The sequence below is a fragment of the Pseudorca crassidens genome, chromosome 14 (genome assembly GCF_039906515.1).
Source record: "Pseudorca crassidens isolate mPseCra1 chromosome 14, mPseCra1.hap1, whole genome shotgun sequence".
NCBI classification, from domain to species: Eukaryota; Metazoa; Chordata; class Mammalia; order Artiodactyla; family Delphinidae; genus Pseudorca; species Pseudorca crassidens.
The window spans coordinates 45,009,769-45,031,351 of NC_090309.1; the positions used below are offsets into that span (position 1 = coordinate 45,009,769).

The 21,583-nt window shown below is 33.6% G+C and overlaps 1 protein-coding gene across 10 annotated transcripts in view; it reads left to right on the top strand.

The window, feature by feature from the left end:
• The window catches only part of CCDC88A (coiled-coil domain containing 88A), a 192,386-nt gene extending 172,070 nt beyond the window's left edge, over positions 1-20,316 (top strand). For 3 of the 10 annotated variants that reach the window (XM_067705001.1, XM_067705002.1, XM_067705000.1), the window contains 9 exons: positions 1,770-1,915; positions 5,008-5,100; positions 5,224-5,438; positions 8,776-8,859; positions 9,857-10,060; positions 10,662-10,733; positions 11,724-11,804; positions 13,654-13,913; positions 14,106-18,393. In XM_067705001.1, the coding sequence (XP_067561102.1) occupies positions 1,770-1,915; positions 5,008-5,100; positions 5,224-5,438; positions 8,776-8,859; positions 9,857-10,060; positions 10,662-10,733; positions 11,724-11,804; positions 13,654-13,913; positions 14,106-15,101 (2,151 nt within the window). In that variant the 3' untranslated portion in view covers positions 15,102-18,393. Of the gene's footprint in view, positions 1-1,769; positions 1,916-5,007; positions 5,101-5,223; positions 5,439-8,775; positions 8,860-9,856; positions 10,061-10,661; positions 10,734-11,282; positions 11,370-11,723; positions 11,805-13,653; positions 13,914-14,105; positions 18,394-18,695; positions 18,796-19,321 lie in introns of those variants that run through there. The other 7 variants (XM_067705003.1, XM_067705004.1, XM_067705005.1 and 4 more) reach the window with 7 other exon arrangements.
• Positions 20,317-21,583: the final 1,267 nt, after the last annotated feature.

Below are 21,583 nucleotides of genomic sequence, written 5' to 3' on the forward strand. Positions count from 1 at the left end.
TTAATGTGCTGTTTCTTGATCTGGGTGCTGCTTCACACGTGAGTTCATTTTGTGATAATTCATTGAGCTGTATATACACTTAAAATTTGTTCTCTTTTCTGTATATATGTTTTATCAGTTGTCTACTGATGCAGTAATGCTGTATAAGAACCATAGAACCTCAGTGGTAAGGGACAGTAAACATTTATTTTTGCTCGTGAGTCTGGGTTAGCTGAGCAGATGTGCTAATCTGCATTGATGTGTGCGCTAAGATCAGTTGATCTTGGTAGGGCTTGCTCCTGTATCTGCAGTCAGCTGGCACGTACCCTGAGAGCTGGCTGGTCTAAGGTGGCCCCAGCTGGTGTAACTTGTCTGTGCCATGCGGTCTCTCATCCTCCAATAGGATTCCAAGAGACTGAAGGGAAGCACATAAGCCTCTTGAGGCCTAGGCTTGGAACTATCACACCATCACTTCTGCCTCCTTCCCTTGGCCAGAGGCATTCCAAATTCAAGAAGAGGGGAAGTAGATTCCACTTCTTGATAGGAAAAGTGAGAAGTCACAGCACAAGAGGGTACAGGGAGGAGCACTGCATTCAATTTTGCAGTGAATCTACCACATATGTTGTATTTCAATTTAACAACATATAGATAAATAAAACAAATATAGCACAGTATTGACAGTTGTTAGATCTAGATGGCTATTTATGGGTATTCATAGTATACTTTCTGCTTTTTCTTTTTTTTTTTTCCTTGCTTTTTTTCCCTACGTTTAAAAAATATATTCTACAAGTGACACTAAATTTTGACAATCACTACTTTGGTCTCTCTGACTTCTACTGAAACCTCTGGCCTAACTAAGGCATATTTCTAATTTCTATTGACTACAGAGAAGAAGCAGCTCAATCATGCTGGCAGCCTAACTACTAGTAATAATCAGTAGTAATACCACCCATTTATTTATTTACTTACTTACTTACTTATTTTTGCGGTACACGGGCCTCTCACTGTTGTGACCTCTCCCATTGCGGAGCACAGGCTCCGGATGCGCAGGCTCAGCGGCCATGGCTCACGGGCCCAGCCACTCCGCGGCATGTGGGATCTTCCCAGACCGGGGCACAAACCCGTGTCCCCTGCATCGGCAGGCAGACTGTCAACCACTGCGCCACCAGGGAATCCCCCACCCATTTATTGATACTAGATTACCTGACTCCCTTGGATCAAGCCATAAAAATTATACACAAACTGTTAAGGTTTCTTGAAAACAGTGGTTGGGGGAAGAATGAGGTATATTAAGTACCTACTGTGTGCCATAGGCATGACACCATGTACTTTACATATATTATTTAATCCTCGCAACAGTCTTGGGGGATGGGAGTTGTTATCCTCAATTTATAGGTGGGGTCATTGAGGCTCAGAGAGTTACTAATTTGTTCAGCATTTTATAGCTACTTAAATGGAAGGCCAGAGATAGGAATCTAGCTTTGGACTCTAAGTCAAACAGCTGTAAAGAAAGCAGTGTTTGTTTTTGGAACTAGATAATTTATTATATGTTAAACCCAGTGTTTGTGAGAATTAAGAAAACATATGTGTCCAGCACATAACCCCGTACTTTAGCTGTCATTATTACTAAAATAATCACTCATGTTCTAATCAGAGTACAACTATCTGATTGTTCAAATAGCAGAAGACTTAAATCTTTGTGAAGTACTTATATTTTTCAGATGTTTTGGGGGATTTATGTTAAATATAAATGTTGATATTTTTAAAAATAAATGTTTGTGTTTAAACAGTTGCTAAGCCAACTTAAAGGAAATTTAGAAGAGGAAAATCGACATCTACTAGATCAAATTCAGACATTAATGCTACAGAACAGAACACTATTGGAGCAGAATATGGAAAGCAAGGATCTTTTTCATGTTGAACAAAGACAGTACATGTAGGTACCAAATAATCTTGCACTCTGAAATATTACTCATGATTTTATCATTGCCATACCTGGTGGCAGAGGAAATGCAATGCTAATTTTTCTTGATTTGCAACATTATTGTTTCGATATATATTTTTTTAATATTTATGTTCTGGGCTAATAACCAGAAAAACTAACATAAAAACACATGGATCCTACTCTTAATGAACTATTAATATAAAGCAAGAAATACAAATAAATTCTGTAATGGAGGTGTGTATAGGAAACCATAGAAATACAGCAAATATAAGGGAAGGAATACCTTAGTCTGCAAGAGAAGGTGGACTTTCTAAAGATGATTGCTTGAGCTGAGACTTAAAGGTTCAGTAGGAGTTTGCCTAAGGAGGCATACCAGCCAAGAGAGCAGCAAATGCAGAAACAGGAGGTGTGATGAAAATATATTATTACTGTGGTATAGGATCTAAAAATTAATTGTTCTTGCTGGAACAAAATTGAGGAAGGAGGAGTAGCAGAGAAGTGGCTAAACACTCAGGAGCCACTTGACAAAGGTTTTCTTTGCCGTACAAAAGACTTGCTGAAAAATTTGATCGGGGAGTAATGTGATCAGATTTGTGCTTTTTGTTTGTTTGATTGATTGATTGTTTGTTTAAACCACTGATGACATTAGAGTGTAGATTGGAGGTTCTAAGAATAGAGACAAGGACTAAGTTTTAAGAAGGCTGTTGCAATAATCTAATGAAAAATAATTCATAAGCAGTGGTAGTTGAGATCAAATATCAATACAAGAGAGATGTGAAAGACAGAATTGACAGAGCTTAATTATTGGTAAGTTGTTTCTCTGTTGAGAGTGTAGGAATCTGGTAAAATCAGAGATTTTGGCCAGGTTAGCTCAGTGGATAGTCTTTGTAATACACCATGATTCACCTTTACTAAATTCTTCTCTTCCTCTTGTTCCCTAAATGAGAAGCACCATAGTATAATAGAAATAGCACAGATGTTGAAATCAGACAGCTCCTAATTCAAATCCTAATTCTTCTCATTACTAGTTATGTGACTATAGACGAGTTACTTCATTTCGTTGATCATTGGTTTCTTTTTCTCTAAAATAGAGATATAACACCTACTTCCAGCATTATCCTAAGGCGTAAATGAAATAATATGTGACTTTCAGACTTAACGTATATAATGGTGAGCTTCAGGGCACATTTGAAACCAGGATACACCATACATTTTTTTAAGTGTCAATTTTATTACAAAATTTGGAGAAAGAACATTATTTTTATATTAATACACAGGTATACCAAGGAGCAAAAGGTAGAGTTTGTGTGAACTTTTAAGATAAATGTAAATTTCAAAGAAATTTCACATTTGTGGCTGGCCACTTTGGATCTTTAATCCTTTTGGCAGCATGTATGCCTTTACTCTCTGCCATAAGGGGTATTTTAGCTTAAGAAGCAGTGAGTGTATCTAAAATTTTAGCATTTAAGTTTCCTGTCCCTTAAGCAGAGGTATTATCCAACACTTTATCTTCTTAATATTATGACCTTTGGTGAATAATCCATTTCTAAGGTTTCAGTGATCGTATGTATACAGTTGACTTATAAATATTAGTACCTATTCTGACTTTTTGAATTTAAATTTAAAATATCATCTTACATGTCAGACAGTTCTACCTGAATGCCTCTGTCACATCGTCCTAGTAGGAGTGACAGTGAATAAGTAGTACTGAGAATTTGGAGTTCCTGATGATATTTCAGCAGGTAAAAGGAGAAAAGAACTGGGAGGTATAGGCTGTGTGCTATTTGAGCTGTGGTATAACTAATGGCAACATCTATTCACAAAGTTCTTCTTCCATATAAACTCTCAAATCATTTCCTTCTATTTCCCACTACCCTAATTCTTCCCTCCCACTCAATTAGGCTACCCCCATTAGCATCCTGAATGCTTTCTTTACCTCCATCCTTTCTGATTATATCCTCTTCCATCACTGAGTTAAGGTATGTAAAGCATAGATTTTATAATGTCACATTGTAGTGAAACCTTCAATACTTCTGATTTTCTGTTAAGCTAAATCTAAACGTGAAACTCCCTCACTCCTTATTCTCAGCTCAGCTGTTTAATTTAGCATTTTTATTTTTTGTGTCAGTCTATCTGATATGGCCTTTTTCTTCATGAGGCTTTCCTTGGTCATCCAAGATGGAAATATTTTCCCTTTTATAAGTTCCTTTGGTACTTCCATGGTACTTTTATTTTGTCATGACTACTATTTTGGATTATAACAGTCATTTGTGTATGTATCTTCTCTCTCCTACTGTACTATAAGCAGAGCTGGGCAACTTACTATTCATCTTTATATACACCTCATGGCTCATGCCTTCCTCACTGTGAATGATCGCTAAATATTTGTTTAATAAATAGTATTCTTTGGCATCACAGTTTTCTTAGAGAGATCATTTTACTTTCATTTCCCTATATAATATATACTGTGAAGAACATAAAAATGAAACTAAGATGTGGTGAAGCTAGTGTATTCATGCATTCCTGGAGGCAGGAAATAATTCTCTACTAGTAAATTAAGCCTAAATAATTCTGCCATAAAGGAAAAAAATCTGTTTGCATGAAGATGTCATTGTAGGATTATTTATTGTATTTGTAACTGTTAAGCAAGCTATCCAACATTTTAATTTTTTGCCTATATAAATTATGATAAATCACCCATCATACCAGAAATGATTTGATATACTAAAGATCCAGAAATAGGGGAATAGTCAGTGTTGATATAATGTTGTTTAATAGCTGTAAAAAGATGTTGAGAGAATTCTTTTGTCATGATGATACTGTAATATGGAAGATTTTCTTCAAACAAAAATCCTATTGAAGAATTGAAACTTTAAGTCCTATGTCCTTTTATTTAAGTAAGTCATAAATTTAAAGAAAATGAGAAACTTAGAAAAATTCCATTGTTACTACCTATTAAATTCTTAGTTGTCAACCGTGGTATCTGTATTTCTTTATGTTCTGGGGAGAAGTTAGATCATAGTCCCCAAATAATACCATTCATAACTGTACAAAATATGATGCATGTCCTTTTATTTTTATAGTGATAAGTTAAATGAATTAAGACGACAGAAGGAGAAATTAGAAGAGAAAATTATGGATCAATACAAATTTTATGACCCATCTCCTCCTAGAAGGTACTATTAACGAGGTTTATTTTCATTTTTATTAAAAAAAAAAAAAAAAGAAGCTTCTGATTTTGAGAGGGACTCATATGTTGAATGTTAGACTGATAAGAATTTTTTTTAATTATTTTTTAGGAGAGGCAACTGGATTACTCTAAAAATGAGAAAACTGATAAAGTCTAAGAAAGACATTAATCGGGAGCGTCAGAAATCACTAACATTAACACCAACCCGCTCAGACTCCAGTGAAGGATTTCTTCAACTCCCCCATCAAGATAGTCAAGACAGTTCTTCAGTAGGTTCAAACTCTTTAGAAGATGGCCAAACTCTGGGGACCAAGAAAAGCAGCAGTGAGTGCTTAAACTCTTTAAACATTTGTGATCTCTAGTACTGATTTAGAATCCACTGTCCTTTGGGATAATAGTCTGATGAATGTGTTTCTTTTTAACTCCATACCATTTTAAAATTCATTGCCTACTGCAATACTGCATAACCACATGATTTTCTATATTGTGTATTTAGAGAAATACCATACACAGAGATACCATCATTTGGCCAGGGAGGTAAAATAGTACAGAAAGACCAGTGAAATGAGAGCCAGAATACCTCTGCCACTTGCTAGTCCTGTTAACATGGGCAAGCCTTTTACCTTTGTGTCATACTTCACAGGGCAATTTTGAGGAGCAACCAAGAAATATTTATAAGAGCTCATTTTCAAAAAAAAAAAAAAAAAAAAGCTCATTTTCAAAATTATTTATAACTTAATAATAAGGTTTTTTATAATGACGTCTCACTCATACTTTGATGCTGTCAAATTGGAGAAAAGTTACATTGTGGGGAAGCAAAGAAAAGTCGCTATGAATTTGAAGAGAATGTTATTCAATGATTTAGAAATAGTTTAAGGTTATAAAAGTTATTGAGGGATTGTTTGGTAAAGGTTCAATGAAAATAAAATAGAGATATAAGTTTGTGCATAAACTTGCGATTTAACTTTTTAAATTACAAATGTAGAAGTATAATATCATAACGTGCCCTATACAATTAATACTCTCTTGATTTCATTATTAGTGCACTTTGCTAAACATCAAGAGCAAAGTAAAAGCCTAAAAAAGTGTATTTTAAGAGAAAGAAAAGAATCCAGTGGTAGGCCCTTTGAAGATATACAAGAATTTGACTACTAGCAATGTTCTTATAAAATATGTAAACAGGATACTATGAATCCACTCACACTATAACCAGAATCACTAAATTTAAAAGTATATGTATGTATATATGTTTACACATATATATACATATAGTAAACTATATATGTGTGTATGTGTATGTGTGTGTGTATATATATATATATATATATATATGAATTTCAGTACTATTCTTCTGAAGTATAGTATAGGCAAAAACAGCTACTACTTCCCCCAGGGTTAGACTCTCCATATGGGCAGCTCTCAAAACACTCAAAAAACTATATAGATGTTGTTTTGTCCTCAGGGGAATTATCTCTGAAAAAACAGTATTTAGAGTGTAGGAGATTAGACATTCATTATAGGCTATATTTCAGAATGCAACTATAGCACCCTATAAACTAGAATCCACAAGTAAGCAACAAAAAAATCATACACATACCTGAGTACATATTCATATATACATACATACATATGTACAAGTGTGTGTGTGTGTGTATAAGAAAGTGGTTTAATTCTGTATATCCATATAAGATTAGTCTTGTCAGCCAAATCTACATGAAACCTGTGAGTATGGTAGCGAGATCATCAAGTTTTCCTTAAAAAGGTGCCAGATGATTCAATTTTATCTGCTACCTTTGAATATAAAATATCTTACATCATATTTAATGAGAAATGGTCATGGGTATACTTAATTTTTTTAATTAAAGGAAGATATTTCAATTCTGATATGAAAATATACAAAAGAAAGGCACAGTCTTTTTTGAGGTAAGCTTGTTTGTTTCAAATATAAATCTGTCATTCCTTCATACTCTCTGCTGAAACATCCAGAGTAAGAATCAGAAGGAAGTAATATTCTCCTTTCCAGCAGTTGTTCAGTTTTAGAATTTTAAAAATAAACGCAAAACCCAACCATTCTAATGTTCCCTTAATTTCAATATAGTTTGGGAAGAGAACATTGTATATCTGCAAACTAATTGCCATAAGAAGGACCACATTCCACCACTGGCAAATTTAAAACTCCTTTTATCCTGTTCCTTTTGGATGAGTGCCTGTCAGTAAAGCAGTCTGTGGAAAACAGTTGAAAACAGGAAAAGAAAGTATCTAAACAAGACAGTGTGTGCATGCTGCAACCACTCAGCTTTGTTTTAGCTAAGTGTCCATTTTTACATTGCTTTCAGTTCATTTCTTTTTAATCATTGAAAACAGCTGTGTTTACCAAGCTAGAAATGAAATAAAAGCTTAAATGAATCATGACTATTCTTAATAGCAATCAAATAAATAAGTTAAAAAGCTGTATGTCCTTGCATTCTCCTTAATGAGTGATACTCGTCAGTTTGTCAGAAGAGCTTTTTATTATTTATAAGATGATAGCAAACCCTGAGAAACAGCATAGTTATTAAGGCTGTGTACAGTATGATTTTAAATCTTGATGTGAGTTTTTCCCCTAGCTCTTAAATTGCAGTTCCAAAAAGGTGTAACAGTTTTTCGTATTAAAATCTTCTTAAAGTGTAGCTTAAGAATGTTAGTGACTCTAGTGAACATTTTAATTTTTATGTTAACAACTCCTACTGTAGTATAACACTAATTTTCCTTCATATAATTTTCCTGCATAGTGCTACCTTTGATTTTTTTTAATAACCCTAAAAGCCCTTTAAAATATCTAAAAATGTTATAAATACATATTTTTCTGTCATTTTTGCTTGCTTTAGGTTACCTCTTTATCTTTTCGGCTTATCAAAGCTTAAAAGCTACTATCAAAATACTGTTTTTTTTTTCTCACAGCCAACCTTTTGCAAAATGAAATTAATATAATTGTCATCTCTTGAAAGACTTCTCTTAGAAGAGTATATATTTCTGTGGTGCTGCTAAATAATGCACCAGAATTCAGTTTAAACCAAGAAGTAATTCCCTATTTTCTTTTTTAAAGTTTAAGGAAATAACGGAAGTTTTTTTAAGTTTCTTTAGATTATTTTAAACATCCCCTAGTTTTTGTTGAGGCATTTTACTAATGCCTGTACTGAAAATGTACAGGATGTACATTTTTCTGAATTACTTTTTTTTCAAAATAAAATCTTACAATTTAAAAAGTTAAAGAAAGCCTGAAAGCCTTCTACATTTTCATCATGTGTACTCTGTGATCCACCAATAATGGCCCTAATAATAAAGGTGTATCTTTACAACTTAACTAGGAAAATTGTTCCTTCTGTAAGTAGTTCTAATCAGTTCCTATATTTCTAGGACTTTAGTCAATCCAAGCTTTCAAAGTATATGTTTCTCATCATTGTCTTCAGTGCTTTTCCAAGTATTTTAAAGTATCAAAGTACATATTTCATATTTCATTATCACTCAGCAGCACGAGAATAATAGCTTTAGTATAGTTTACATAGCTGAAGCTCAGACATTCATTTCTGTCCTTAATTTCAACATTTAACTCCCATCTGTTCTTCTCCCTTTTTTCTTTCATTTTTCTGTTTCTGTTTTTCCTCATGCTCTGACATTAAAGTGGTTGCACTGAAAAGACTGCCCTTTTTGAGGAACAGACCGAAGGATAAAGACAAAATGAAGGCCTGCTACCGTCGTTCCATGTGTAAGACTTTATGACAGTTCAGCTTCTTTCAAATGACTACACTGGCTTACATTACTAATTTTTCACTAACCATTCTTTGGACTGCGCCAATTTTCTTATTTTGCAAAGTGCAGTCTTCCTGTAATACAAGGAGCTGGAAGAATATTTTTTTTCATAACTGGCACTGAATTTGCATTATATGTATGTTCACTTATACATATACATGCATATGTTTAGTCATACATGTAATATACTTGGAAATTTCCAGTACTTTCTAAAGGTTGGCAGAAAAAAACCTTTAATTTTATATGCCATAGAGATTTCTTCCCAAAGAAATTTACTTAAAGAAAATATAACAAAACCTTTAGCATTAGGTATTTAATTTCTTAATGAACTAGGATTAAATAATTAAATAAATAAAGTGGCCTGTAACCCTTGAGAATGTTTGTCATTCTTTATATAATAATACTCTGGTTTTTTCTTTTTTTAAGTGGAATGGGTAATTACATAATCACATTAAAAGTCTGTCACTTTGGATATCCTCTCTTTCAGGTTTTTATTGAATGGTATACTTATTTGATTCATAAAATGAGTAATTTCTTCAGTAATCTGCTCTGACCAAGGACTGTTTATCATTTTCAATAGTGATGCTGTAAAGAACTGCTCTCCATATTACCTTTATTCATTCCATTTTTGTCACCACAGAACCACATTATGAAGGCTTCTAATTATATTGTACATCACTGCTCAAAAGCATGGCAGTTGTACAGAGTAAAATTCCTTTTCCTATCTTTAAAGGGGGTGGAGGGTGATAAAAACATTTATTGAAGTTTATCAGCCTTCGGCCTACTCATTTCATTCAGCTGAATGCATGTCATAATTCAAATGACCTTGTGGTTAGTTTTTTATTTCACTTGCATTAATCCATAGACAAAAGTCAGATCATTTTTAATACAAAATAGAAATAAGAGCAAATACATTAACCATGCTGATTCATTTGCTTTCATTTGCATCCCAGCCATGAATGACCTGGTGCAGTCCATGGTCCTAGCAGGAGGACAGTGGACAGGTAGTACAGAGAATTTGGAGGTTCCTGATGATATTGCAACGGGTAAAAGGAGAAAAGAATTGGGAGCTATGGCCTTCTCTACTACAGCCATCAACTTTTCAACTGTCAACTCTTCTACAGGCTTCAGATCCAAGCAGTTGGTTAATAATAAAGGTATAGGCCGTCTGCTATTTGCACTGTGGTGTAACTGTTGGCAACAGGAATTTTAATTTGACTTTCCCGTGTTTACTTTTTTGACAGCAGCAACCTGAAATAATGATCAAAACAATCTGGATTTGATCTGAGGGAATTTTCAAATCATTTCAAAAATTTAAAACATCATACAAATAACTAAAATCTTTCCTAGGCCTTTCATAATAAACAGATAATGAGCTAACAAGAAATGGAAAAGTAAACCAAGTAAAAGAATGAGAAAAGGAGAGAGTGATAGAAGCTTTAAAAAAAAACACAAAAAAAAACCCTAGAGACACTATAGCATCACAGAGAACCACATAGAGCAACCCAGGCTCTTGCTTTGATTTGCAGGGTCACAGGCAGATTGTTTCAGTGCTTCTGGTGTTTTCCCTAAGCAAGTCAACTCTCATCAGAGCTATTCTGTTTCTTACTCCTATTCGTTTCTGATGGAATCTATGAAATATGTTAAATCAAGATGTATTATACATGGTTGAAAAAGAATTTCCATATTCTGCATAAATAAAATTTTATAATTTTTTTGTTAAAAATATTTTTATATTCATTTTGCTATTTTATGTAGATACTACATCCTTTGAAGACGTAAGTCCACAAGGTATTAGTGATGATTCTAGTACGGGATCAAGAGTTCATGGTAAGATATGAACTTTATTTAGAGTACATATTACATACAGAATGAGAATGCTAAGACTCTTGCATTGACCTGCTGAATGTAGCACTGCCAGCAAGCATGTTTTCTCTAACCTGCATCTCATAGCTACCTCTGCTATTTCTTCAAACCTACTACCCCCTTTTGCCTTTTTTAAGGTTATTACTTCATCCAAATTGTCTCTGTTTTCATCAAGGTCATTTATAAAGTATGCCTGCACAATGCTCAAAGGTAATTTTGTTGCCATTTTGGCATAAGGTTAAAGTGATGAGATACATTTTATGTTTGATTTTAAAAATACTCACTTTGGCAAAGGACAAACTCTAAGAAACCACATTTTCTGCAATGTTGAGCATTTCAGAGTTTTTAGTTTCTATCTGGAAAGTCATATCTTACCAAACTAAATTAACAAATAATGGATAACGGAATTTCATATGTAAAGGAGTATGTTAAAGGAATTTCATATGTAAGCAGGACTTTAAGACGTAGGATAGGGCCATGTTAACTGTGCAATTGTTTCCCTTGTATGGATAGGAATACAGGACATTAACTGTGCAGATGCTCATATTCCTCCTGTTCGTGGCATCTCTGCAATGTGCAGGGTTCCTTGTCTGATCTGTTGTAAGTGACCTAATCACCAGTTTTTTTTTTTTGGCCGGGGGGGGCATGTCATTCTGTTCAACTAAAACAGTCCTGGTATCCATCTAGAAATCCATTTCCAAATCTAATTATGCACTTTTATCTTCTTTTCTTTGAATCTCAGCTATTGTCTGAGAAGTGTCCTGTTCTCAGCTGTTTAACTGAACTATCTGGAAATGCCTTTGCTCTCTAATCTGTAAGATTCAACTCTCTGTGGGCATGCTCAGCCTGTGAAAGTATGCATGATTGCTTCCTCAAAGCATTCTGTAATCAGAATGTAAAGTTCATTGTCTTCAGCTGGAAGTTTTATCACTGTCTCCTGATTTTTTCATTTAGCTTCGAGACCAGCCAGCCTTGATAGTGGCAGAACATCCACTAGCAATAGCAATAATAATGCTTCACTCCATGAAGTCAAAGGTATGCTGTAGGTAAATTTATTAATATGCTCCATCCATTTCCAGATTTAAAAGTGGGAGATTGATGAAGTTTCTAGGGTAAAGTATGAAATCCAAATCATTCTGTGTTTGGAACATAGTTCCTTGGAATATTTTATACTTTTCACATTGCAATACAAATGTATTTCAATGTGTACAAATGTAAAAACAGGAGCAGTTATTTTAGTTTCCATTTTTCATCCTCACAGATAAAACCTTTTTCTTGTAATCTTTATATTTCAAAATATCTATAGGTTCCTATTTTACTTACATTTTGTCATTGTCATGAAAGTGGTTGTCCTTAACTTTCTCATGATACATGTACATTGAACTCACAGAAGGTGTTTTAGAAATAGTTTTAGCTTTTCTTATCCATGAAATAAGGAGGAATATATTTTTTTAATTTGAAAAGACAATTGTGTGTGTGTGTGTAAGTGTAACAAGAGCCAAATGGGTGCATAGTTCATATAAAGAATTAGTTCAAGATATCTTTTTCCTCAATTTTTTAATATGCATTCCAAGGTGAAATTTTTATGTAAATGTCTGGAAGTATTGACTAACGCCTTTTTCCTTAAAGGTATACTGCCTACTCATATTCTGGAATTATTTAATAGATTATAAAGGTTTGTGAAAGTAGTTATTCTCTACAGTTCAGAATTGTTAAATTATAATGAGTGCATTTGTTCTGTTGCTTTTTCATATTATAAAATCATTTTGTCTCAGTTGTGATTATATTTTATTATTAATGCTTTGACTTTGTTGCAATGATCTGAAAAATTTGATTTCAAGGAGGGATTATTTTTTCATTTTTATAATCATGTTTTTATATCCTGTAGAAAAATATAGTCTGAAATGTAAGTAAGTCTTTTCTGATTTGAAAATTTAAGAAAATCTTTTTCCTGTAAAATGTTACATAGCTTGAGCCAAAATCTTTCCTGACCCATTTTATTCTCTGTGATTAGGAAACCATGGAAAGTTGCATTTTCTATCTTGATGCTGTATCTACACAGTTTGCAATGGATCAAAATGAATAAGCACTCTTAAGGAATAGCATAAACTTTAGGGAGCTTTTTTCCAGAACTAGTAATTTGCATTCTGTATAGTTGTTCAGCCTCAACTGAGTCTTTGAAAGCTGTATAGCCACCATACCAACAGTGGAAAGCAGGGAGAATCAGATGATTCAGACATTAAAAAATAAAATACTACATACTTAATTTTATATTTTTACTGGAATTTTCTAAGTAATTACATGTCTCCATCTGAGTTGCCTTAGATGCTTGCTGTTTAAATTTTTTTAATATTTCTTTAAGATTATTCATTTAGGATCAACAAATAAACCTTCAGATAAGGAATACAGACCTCATAGAAAGTCAAAGAATTAGAATTTTTAGCATTTAGAAGAGTTTTTGGTTTTAACATTTTCAAATAATTAAAAATTTGTATAATCATGTTTTGTTTTAAATTGTGAGGTGTTTTACAATTATTTGAACCTGACTTTTAAAAAATGTATTATTTCCTTGTTTATTCATTCATTTACTCATCAAATGTATTGAGTGCCTGCTTTATATGTTTAGGCTGTGGGTATGGTGGTGATGGCAAGTCTTTGCCCTGTGGAGCTTATAATATTTGTCAACTTGACAAATAAGGAAGCACACTATGGTAGACATTTGTTAGACTGATGAGAGATGAACATGGTTTACTAAGCATTTCTGAATAAAGCTTTGAAAGTCAGTTTGGCTATTCGTAAGAATCCAGTCAACAAATGTCAGTACTTACATAGTTTTAATCTCATTTCTATTATTGAACTCTTAACACACCATTTACTCCAAAAGCAGGTGCAGTTAATATCCAAAGCAGGCCACAAAGCCACAGCAGTGGAGAATTTAGCCTGCTTCATGAGCATGAGGCGTGGTCCAGCAGTGGTAGCAGTCCAATCCAATACTTGAAAAGACAGCCCAAATCAAGTCCAGTGCTCCAGCACAAAACACTAGAGAGTCGAGCACATCACAAGGTCAAAACTGGTTCCCCGGGAAGTGAAGTTGTTACTCTACAACAGTTTTTGGAAGAAAGCAACAAGCTTACCTCAATACAGGTTAGTTTTATCTATGGTGACCTTAATTTAGATGGACACTACAAGTTAAATTTCTATGGTTGAACTTTAGAGCTTTTTTTTTAAGGAGGGTTTAGAGATATTAGCAATTTTTGTATTGTACAGTCTAGTGTATCAGGAAAGTAAAAGCATGGCTGTATTCACTAATCTGCTTTGATTTTTTTTTTTAAACAGATAAAGCCCTCAAGTCAAGAGAATCTTTTAGATGAAGTAATGAAAAGTTTGTCTGTCTCTTCTGACTTCTTGGGAAAAAACAAACCAGTTAGCTGTGGTCTGGCCAGGTCAGTAAGTGGAAAAACTCCAGGAGACTTCTATGATAGATGGACAACTAAGCCTGAACAATTTGTGAGACCTGGTCCTCAAAAGACTGAAGATACCTATTTCATTAGTTCTTCCGGAAAGCCTACACTAGGCACTCAAGGAAAGATAAAAGTAGTAAAAGAAACTTCTCTGTCACGACAATCAAAAGATAGTAATCCCTATGCCACTTTACCTCGTGCAAGCAGTGTGATCTCTACTGCCGAAGGAACTACTCGAAGGACGAGCATCCATGATTTTTTGACCAAGGACAGTAGACTACCTATGTCAGTTGATTCACCACCAGCTACTGCTGATAACAGCATCACTGCAGCATCTAGTGAGTACCGTTTACACCAGTGGTCCTCTCATCCACTTCACAGTCCAACTTATGCTGTAGGTTCTCAAGCACAAAATGATTTAGCTACAGACAAGCCCACGTCTCCATATGCCCAGGCCAGAAACTCAAGAACAGAAAGGTCACATTTTCTAAACCAAACTTTTGCCACTATTAATATGTCTAATGATGCATTTGGAATATCAGCTAAAGATAGCATAGACTCATTTACTGTGGCTCATCCATCTCAGCCATTTTTATCCCTGAATACAGAATTAGTTAGTAACATAAGTGGGCTACCTCCCAGACCAGTCACCAGGCTAACTGACCAGGCTTCTGCTTCTTTGGATAAAGCTGCACAGAAGGATACTGAGCAGTTTTCTGATCATCAGAACTGCAGTAACAGTAACCCACAGTCTTCTGTAGTTAGCAATAATCTTATCACTCCTGCATGCCTCTATGCTGATGACACAGAAGCTGCATTGTTGGTTTCTGAGGATAATCAAACTGTTTGGTATGAATATGGTTGTGTATGATCAAAACTGCACAATATAATACTGATGTCATTTGATATGCACTGTGCTTCTCTAATCTGATTTGAAGAGCTGCTGTTGAAAAGTATCATTTGGCTAGGTTTATACTTTTATTTTTAAATTGTGGATAGTGTTCAGGTGTACATTGTGGCATGTATATAAATGTGATTATGTAACCACAACAGAGCTTGCATGAATCATTAATTGCATTGTACATTTTTTGCATGACTTTAAGAACCTTAACAATACATGCTCCTCTTTGACATTTCTTGTCACCTAATAAGAGATTGTTACTTTGATACCTAGAGGCATGTTAAAATGGCTGCATGCTATAATTACCAACAAGGCATTTCCAAGTCATACTTACTTCATTGGTTCCAAAAAAGAATGCTCATTGTCTCTCTCCCTCCCTTTGCTCCCCTTTCCCTCTCTCCCTACCTCTCTTCCTCTCCTTTTTTTTTTTTTTTTTACAAAATGTGCACTTCATATTGCACATGTACAGTATTAGTAAGGAAACTATGTTAAAAAGATGTCGTTTTCTTTTGCCATTTAATTATGCCTTCTGGCCTGCTGTTTTATTTTCAAAGAAATAGTTATTAACTACTGCTCATATTTATAAAATTGTTCAGATTTAAAACTTTGTTAATACTCATAAATTTAGCGTAATTCTTTTTTTTAAAAAAACATCAAATTTAAATGTGACATACAGGGACTAGGAGTATGCGTATTCCATTTCTTCTCTGCACTTTTCTTCATTTGATAAATATAAGAGCTCAAGTACTATCTTTCCTTCAAGATGACTTTTTTACTTGGCATCAGTTAACACAGTAGTTTTTTTCAGGTTTTTTTTAATATAGAGTCAGAGAGAAATAAAGCAAATCATACTCAGTGTGTGAGAAATTTGCATTTTTACTTCTGTTCAAAAAGGGTAGCAAGCTTATAAAGTGGTGAAAATTGTCACTTATATAATTCTATAATTTATTTATTACTAAATTATATATGTCCTTAAAACAGAATTTTCTAAAATGAGTACATTGTGCTAAAATAAAATGCAAAATTAGTATTTGTAATCACTTAAACAAACAAGTATGTTTTTAGTAGAACAAATTTTAGAATTAAGAATAAATGCAAGCTCTTAACTAAAAATTAATCATAAAAGATAGAGAAAATATTTGCTAACTCCGACTTATGTCATAAACTTTAAAATTATCTTGCTGTGGTCATAGCACTTTTAAAGCAGAATCAGCTAAACTTCAATTGTTTTATTCCAGAATAAAAGAAACCCCAAGAAACCCATAACCCTGAATCACTTACTTCTAGAGAAGTATATCTTAGTTCTGTCTCTGAAATGTTTTTGCCATCTTGATTCAGCCTAAATATTACTGACAGTCATGCAGCCTGGCATCTAGAAGAAATGGGGAGGAAATTATTATTTTACATGTTGTATTAAATTGTTATTAATTGGGCAAAAGAAAACAAAATTTATAGAGAATCTTTGCTTAATGAAATGTGTATCCTGGCAATTCCCTGGCGGTCCAGTGGTTAGGACTCCACGCGTTTACTGCTGAGGGCCCGGGTTTTACCCCTGGTCGCGAAACCAGGAATCCCTGATCCCGCAAACCGTGTGGCACGGCCAAAACTTTTTAAAAAAAAGAAAGAAGGAAAGACATTTGTATCCTTTATAAATTAAGCTATTCTCTTCTTTTCTCATAGCCAGCTCTTACTAAAAATGCTTTTAATGTGGGTAATCAAATAAACACAATCAGAAATTTTTCATATTTTTTAGTATCTACATGAGTACATCAGTCTGTTTTGTTGTCACTTGTTTCATAATCTGTCCGAACATTTCAAATGTTTTTGGTGTCCCTTTTTGCATAACCTGATAATAAAACTTAATGGTAAATATAGGTGAGATTACATGGGGCCATATATGATACAAATGTAATAATTAGTGTAATTTCCACATTTAGTCAAAGATTATTTCACAACCATTTCAACTTTTTAGATAAGTCTGGCCTTATACTCTGTTTAAAATATTAAATTTATTTATAAAAGTATATTGAGAAATCATATGCTATTATAGTAAAAACTGATTATTTTAAAATATTAGACTTACAGGAAAGAAGTATTTCTAACCCAAATGGCTATAGTTATATATACAGCATGTTTTCCAAAAGAACATACACATTGTGCATGTCAGACAGATAGATACATACCATGTCCATGTGTCTTGATGTCAAAGAATACAGGTTAGACTTCCTCCAGAAACTGTCACCAGCTGTAGAGTCATAAAATTCCCCCCAAACACTATTTTACCTGTGTTTCTTGATAGCACTTGAAATCAAATTTTTAGCAGTGAGAAGAACCTTAGAAATCATATAGAGTTAGTGTTTCCCAAACTTTAAAAAAATCAACGTAATACTTTCTATGAATGAAATCTTACAAAGATGCCCCAATTTAAAAAAAAAAATTTTTTTTGAGATAAAAGTGAAGCAACTCTGACTCAGTTGAACAGCTGCACTTTTTTTCCTCCAAGACAGCTCCATAAATACTCTAGCGGCTTCACAGATTACAGGCATACCTCGTTTTATTGCACTTTGCTTTATTGTACTTAATAGATACTGCAGTTTTTTACAAATTGAAGGTTTGTGGCAACCCTGTGTTGAGCAAGCCTATCGGTGCCATTTTTCCAAAAGCATTTGCTTACTTCGTGTCTCTGTGTCCATTTTGGTAATTCTCAGACTATTTCAGACTTTCTCATTGTTATATTTGTTATGGTGATCTGTGATCAGTGGTCTTTGATGTTACTATTGCAAAACGATTATGACTTGCTAAAGGCTCAGATGATGGTTAGCACTTTTTAGCAATAAAGTATTTTTAAATTAAGGTATGTACTTTGTTTTTTAGATATAATGCTATTGCACACTTAATAGACTACAGTACAGTGTAAACACAACTTTTACATACATTGGGAACTAAAAATTCTTGTGACTCGCTTTATTGCAATATTCACTTTATTACAGTGGTCTGGAACCAAACCTGCAATATCTCCGAGGTATGCCTGTATTAGTACCCCAGTTTTAGATGAAATTGAATAGCTTTCATATTCCTAGCTTAGATTTCTAGAAATTACACCCTTATTATTTGTGACATTGTAAATTTATATTGTTAGGCATTGGGTCCCCTTTGATCAAAGCAATTTTAGTTCTAACAGTGTAAGTAGGTATGTTATTTGCCAATAAAATATGCCTCGAGCCCTGGTTTTCTTAGTAAATAATACAATTATTTCATTGTGGATGTTTCTGCTGCTGCATGCAAGATTATTTTTTACTTTAAAACTATATGTGACCATTTAGTTAAATAAACATAGTAAGTAAACCTATCTGACACTAAGAGGGCATAAGTATATTACTTAATAGCTTTTAAAATATAAAAATCAGTCTTTAAGTAAAGAGATGTCTATCAGATTAATAACATTTCCAGAGTTAGATTCCTTCTCCTTGCCCTACTCAACAAGAGCTCTTTAGTTTCTTACCTTCATGAATTGTATTCTGTTTAGCCTTTCATTAAATAACATGAAATGCTTTTCTCCTGCAGATGTGGACAAAGTACAAGAAAGCAGAAATTCAAAAAGCAGGTCTAGGGAGCAACAAAGCTCCTAATTCTATTACCCACTACATGACATGTGGGCCAAGTGGTGAGTTTCTTGCTTAAAATGTAAATGAGATTAATCTCATTTATACAAACTAACTGCATTAAGTATAAGAACAAGTGCACATTGCATTAACAGATGTAAATATTGCTTGCTTTAATTCATGACTTTCTGTCTTACTAGTAAATCAAGATTAGGTGAGTCCCAAAAGATTTTGCCCATCAGTGCAGGAAACCAATCTTTAAAAATTATTTTTCTTTTTTCCCCTCAATTTAAATTTGATTTTACTAATGAGTAATGTTTTAGAAATTATTTTCAGTTTGAAGTCTGTCTTTGTGGTAGGAATACAACTTCTGTGCAACATTCTTGATAACTGAGGAGAATAAACTAAATGCCTTTTCTATGAAGAGCCACTCAAAAAAAATTTGTCTCTGACTTTCTGTCACTCTCATCCCTATAGAAGTTATCTGGTGCATGCTGTTCTTTTAGTGGTTGCTCTGTATTTTATATCTCTTATCTTCAAGCTTTTCTTATATTTTCTTTCTTCTTTCTACCTTCCAACTAAATACAGAGAGAAAAGTGTCCTTCAGTTTCTCAGTGTGAAGCCTTTATTTCTGAAGTAACAAGACACCCAACTATAGGAATCACTTTTTAAAATCTTTAAGACTTTAACAATCCTTCGTGACTAGAGCAGGAAAGAAATACAAACCTTCATTCCTTCCTTGAATCAAGGAGCACTACTGGAGTCAACTGCCAAAATTTTTAGAAGGTTTTGTGACTTACTGTACATTGTACTGTTAAGATCTACTGAATAAAGGATGTTCTCTCACTAAGGACCAAGTGTTTTAAGGTTTCAAGAAGTACTCCACGAACAATATACTTCTTTCATCATTTGTTTATGAATTTATCCATGTTTGCTTAATGCTTCTGCTAAGTATTAGTCTAAATCTAGCCATTATATTTAGTTGTGTAAACCTAAATTAAATGCTGTAGTATGTTGTGGGATGTACTATATATCAAGATACAGAGAACATTGTTTTGGCATGTCAGAGCCTTATTTGGTTAGCAGACTGCATGTGTTGGTATTCTTTTTTTTTTTAAGCCTATTATTTTATGCACTGCAAAAGAAATTCAGTTTATGAGATAACTCTGAAAAGTCCATAATAAGATAGGAGTTATAAAAAATTTACAGTGATATTAATCTTTCCGTATCCCCCACTAGCAACACTAAGCAATTCACACATGGATCTAAGGTAATTAAAGTGTGTTTTTCTGAAACTTTTTTTTTAGTAAGATGGTTTTCTAGAAAATGGCATTCCCAAGATAAAGCTGTTGTGTTTGAACTCATTTCCCTCCTTTAGTACTGGGTTATGTATGTGTTTGTTTTTTTAACTTGAGAGCTGACTGTTGCTTAAGAAGTTTTCTTATGGCAAAAATAATGTAAATAATTTACTATGATCTGCATTTTGCCAGGAACTCATTTATTATTAAGGTTATCACTTATTAATAAAAATCTTTCTGTTTTTGTCCTTTATAATACATTAAAGTTGGTAACTGTTATCGGTACTTTTGAAATATTTGTATGCATTTGTTACCTTAAACATTTGAAAGAAGCACAAAAAAAAGGTAAATTTAGTCAACCCAGGGAAACATCAATTTTTTTGTAGTTCCAATTTTATATCACAGTTTTATTTTCTTATGAAGTCAAAAAACTGCATTGATACTTACTAATGCAAATTCATTATTTAACAAATATCAGAATAATCTTAAAGGTCTGAAATGAGAAAGATACTAACTTTTTAATTTTAACAATATACTTCTTAGGCTCTCACTACCAGCTCTAAAAATCTTTTTGGAATAATTCCATAGTGTATGGTTTATGAACTGTGTGTTTCATCACTAACCTAGTAGCCATGAGATACATGTCTCCCTCTCTCCCTCCTTCCTCACACCTTTCTTTTTTTTCTTTCTCTTTCTGGTAGGCCAGTAACACTGCTGTGTTCATAGTCTACTTTCAGAAAGACCATTAATGAAAAACAGCATGTATAGTTGAAAAGAAACTGAAATGGAAGTTAGAGAACCTGGACTTCATAATGCCACCATTAACTTAGGTTTTGCCACCAAGTAATGCTGTAAAGTTAAATCACTTTTAAACCCTTGGATGAAAGGTGCTATGTAAATGTAAATACAAAGGATTCTTACTAAAATACAAATATTGCACAACAGACATATTTAAAACCTATTCTCTAGACTTTGAAACATGTCTCCATCATGACTCCCTAGATTCAAGTATCAGACTGATAATGGGTATCATGGCAGTCTAGAGACACTTGCATGTAAAAAATGTAAATTCATCTTTAGGTGGATAAATTGAAAGTAAATATAGAAATTATGTTTTAGCTAAATACAGTGAGTGGGTAACTTAGATTTCTATTAACTAGCATCTAATTTGCACAACTAGGACACATTCCAGGACATTTACTGAAAGTTGAAATTTAATGAGTAGGAGGTAGCCCAGTGAGGGTGTATGATATCACAGCTTGGTCTCTACAGGACACTAATATCCTAAAATAGAGAACATGCTGACTGAGGCAGCACATTACTGCTTCAATTAGAAAATGCTTAAGGGTAGCCTATAAAGTACTAAACCTGAGTGGGCTGACCCTGAGAAAATGCAGCAAGACAACCAAGAGAATACTTGAGACTGCAAAAGTGGAATATTCTAATTATATTAATCACCTTTTTCATACCATTTCAAGAAAGGATTAGATAACCCATGAATATTTTACCATCTCCAAAAGATACCATCAGAAGCAAACTTAGTATGAAGTCA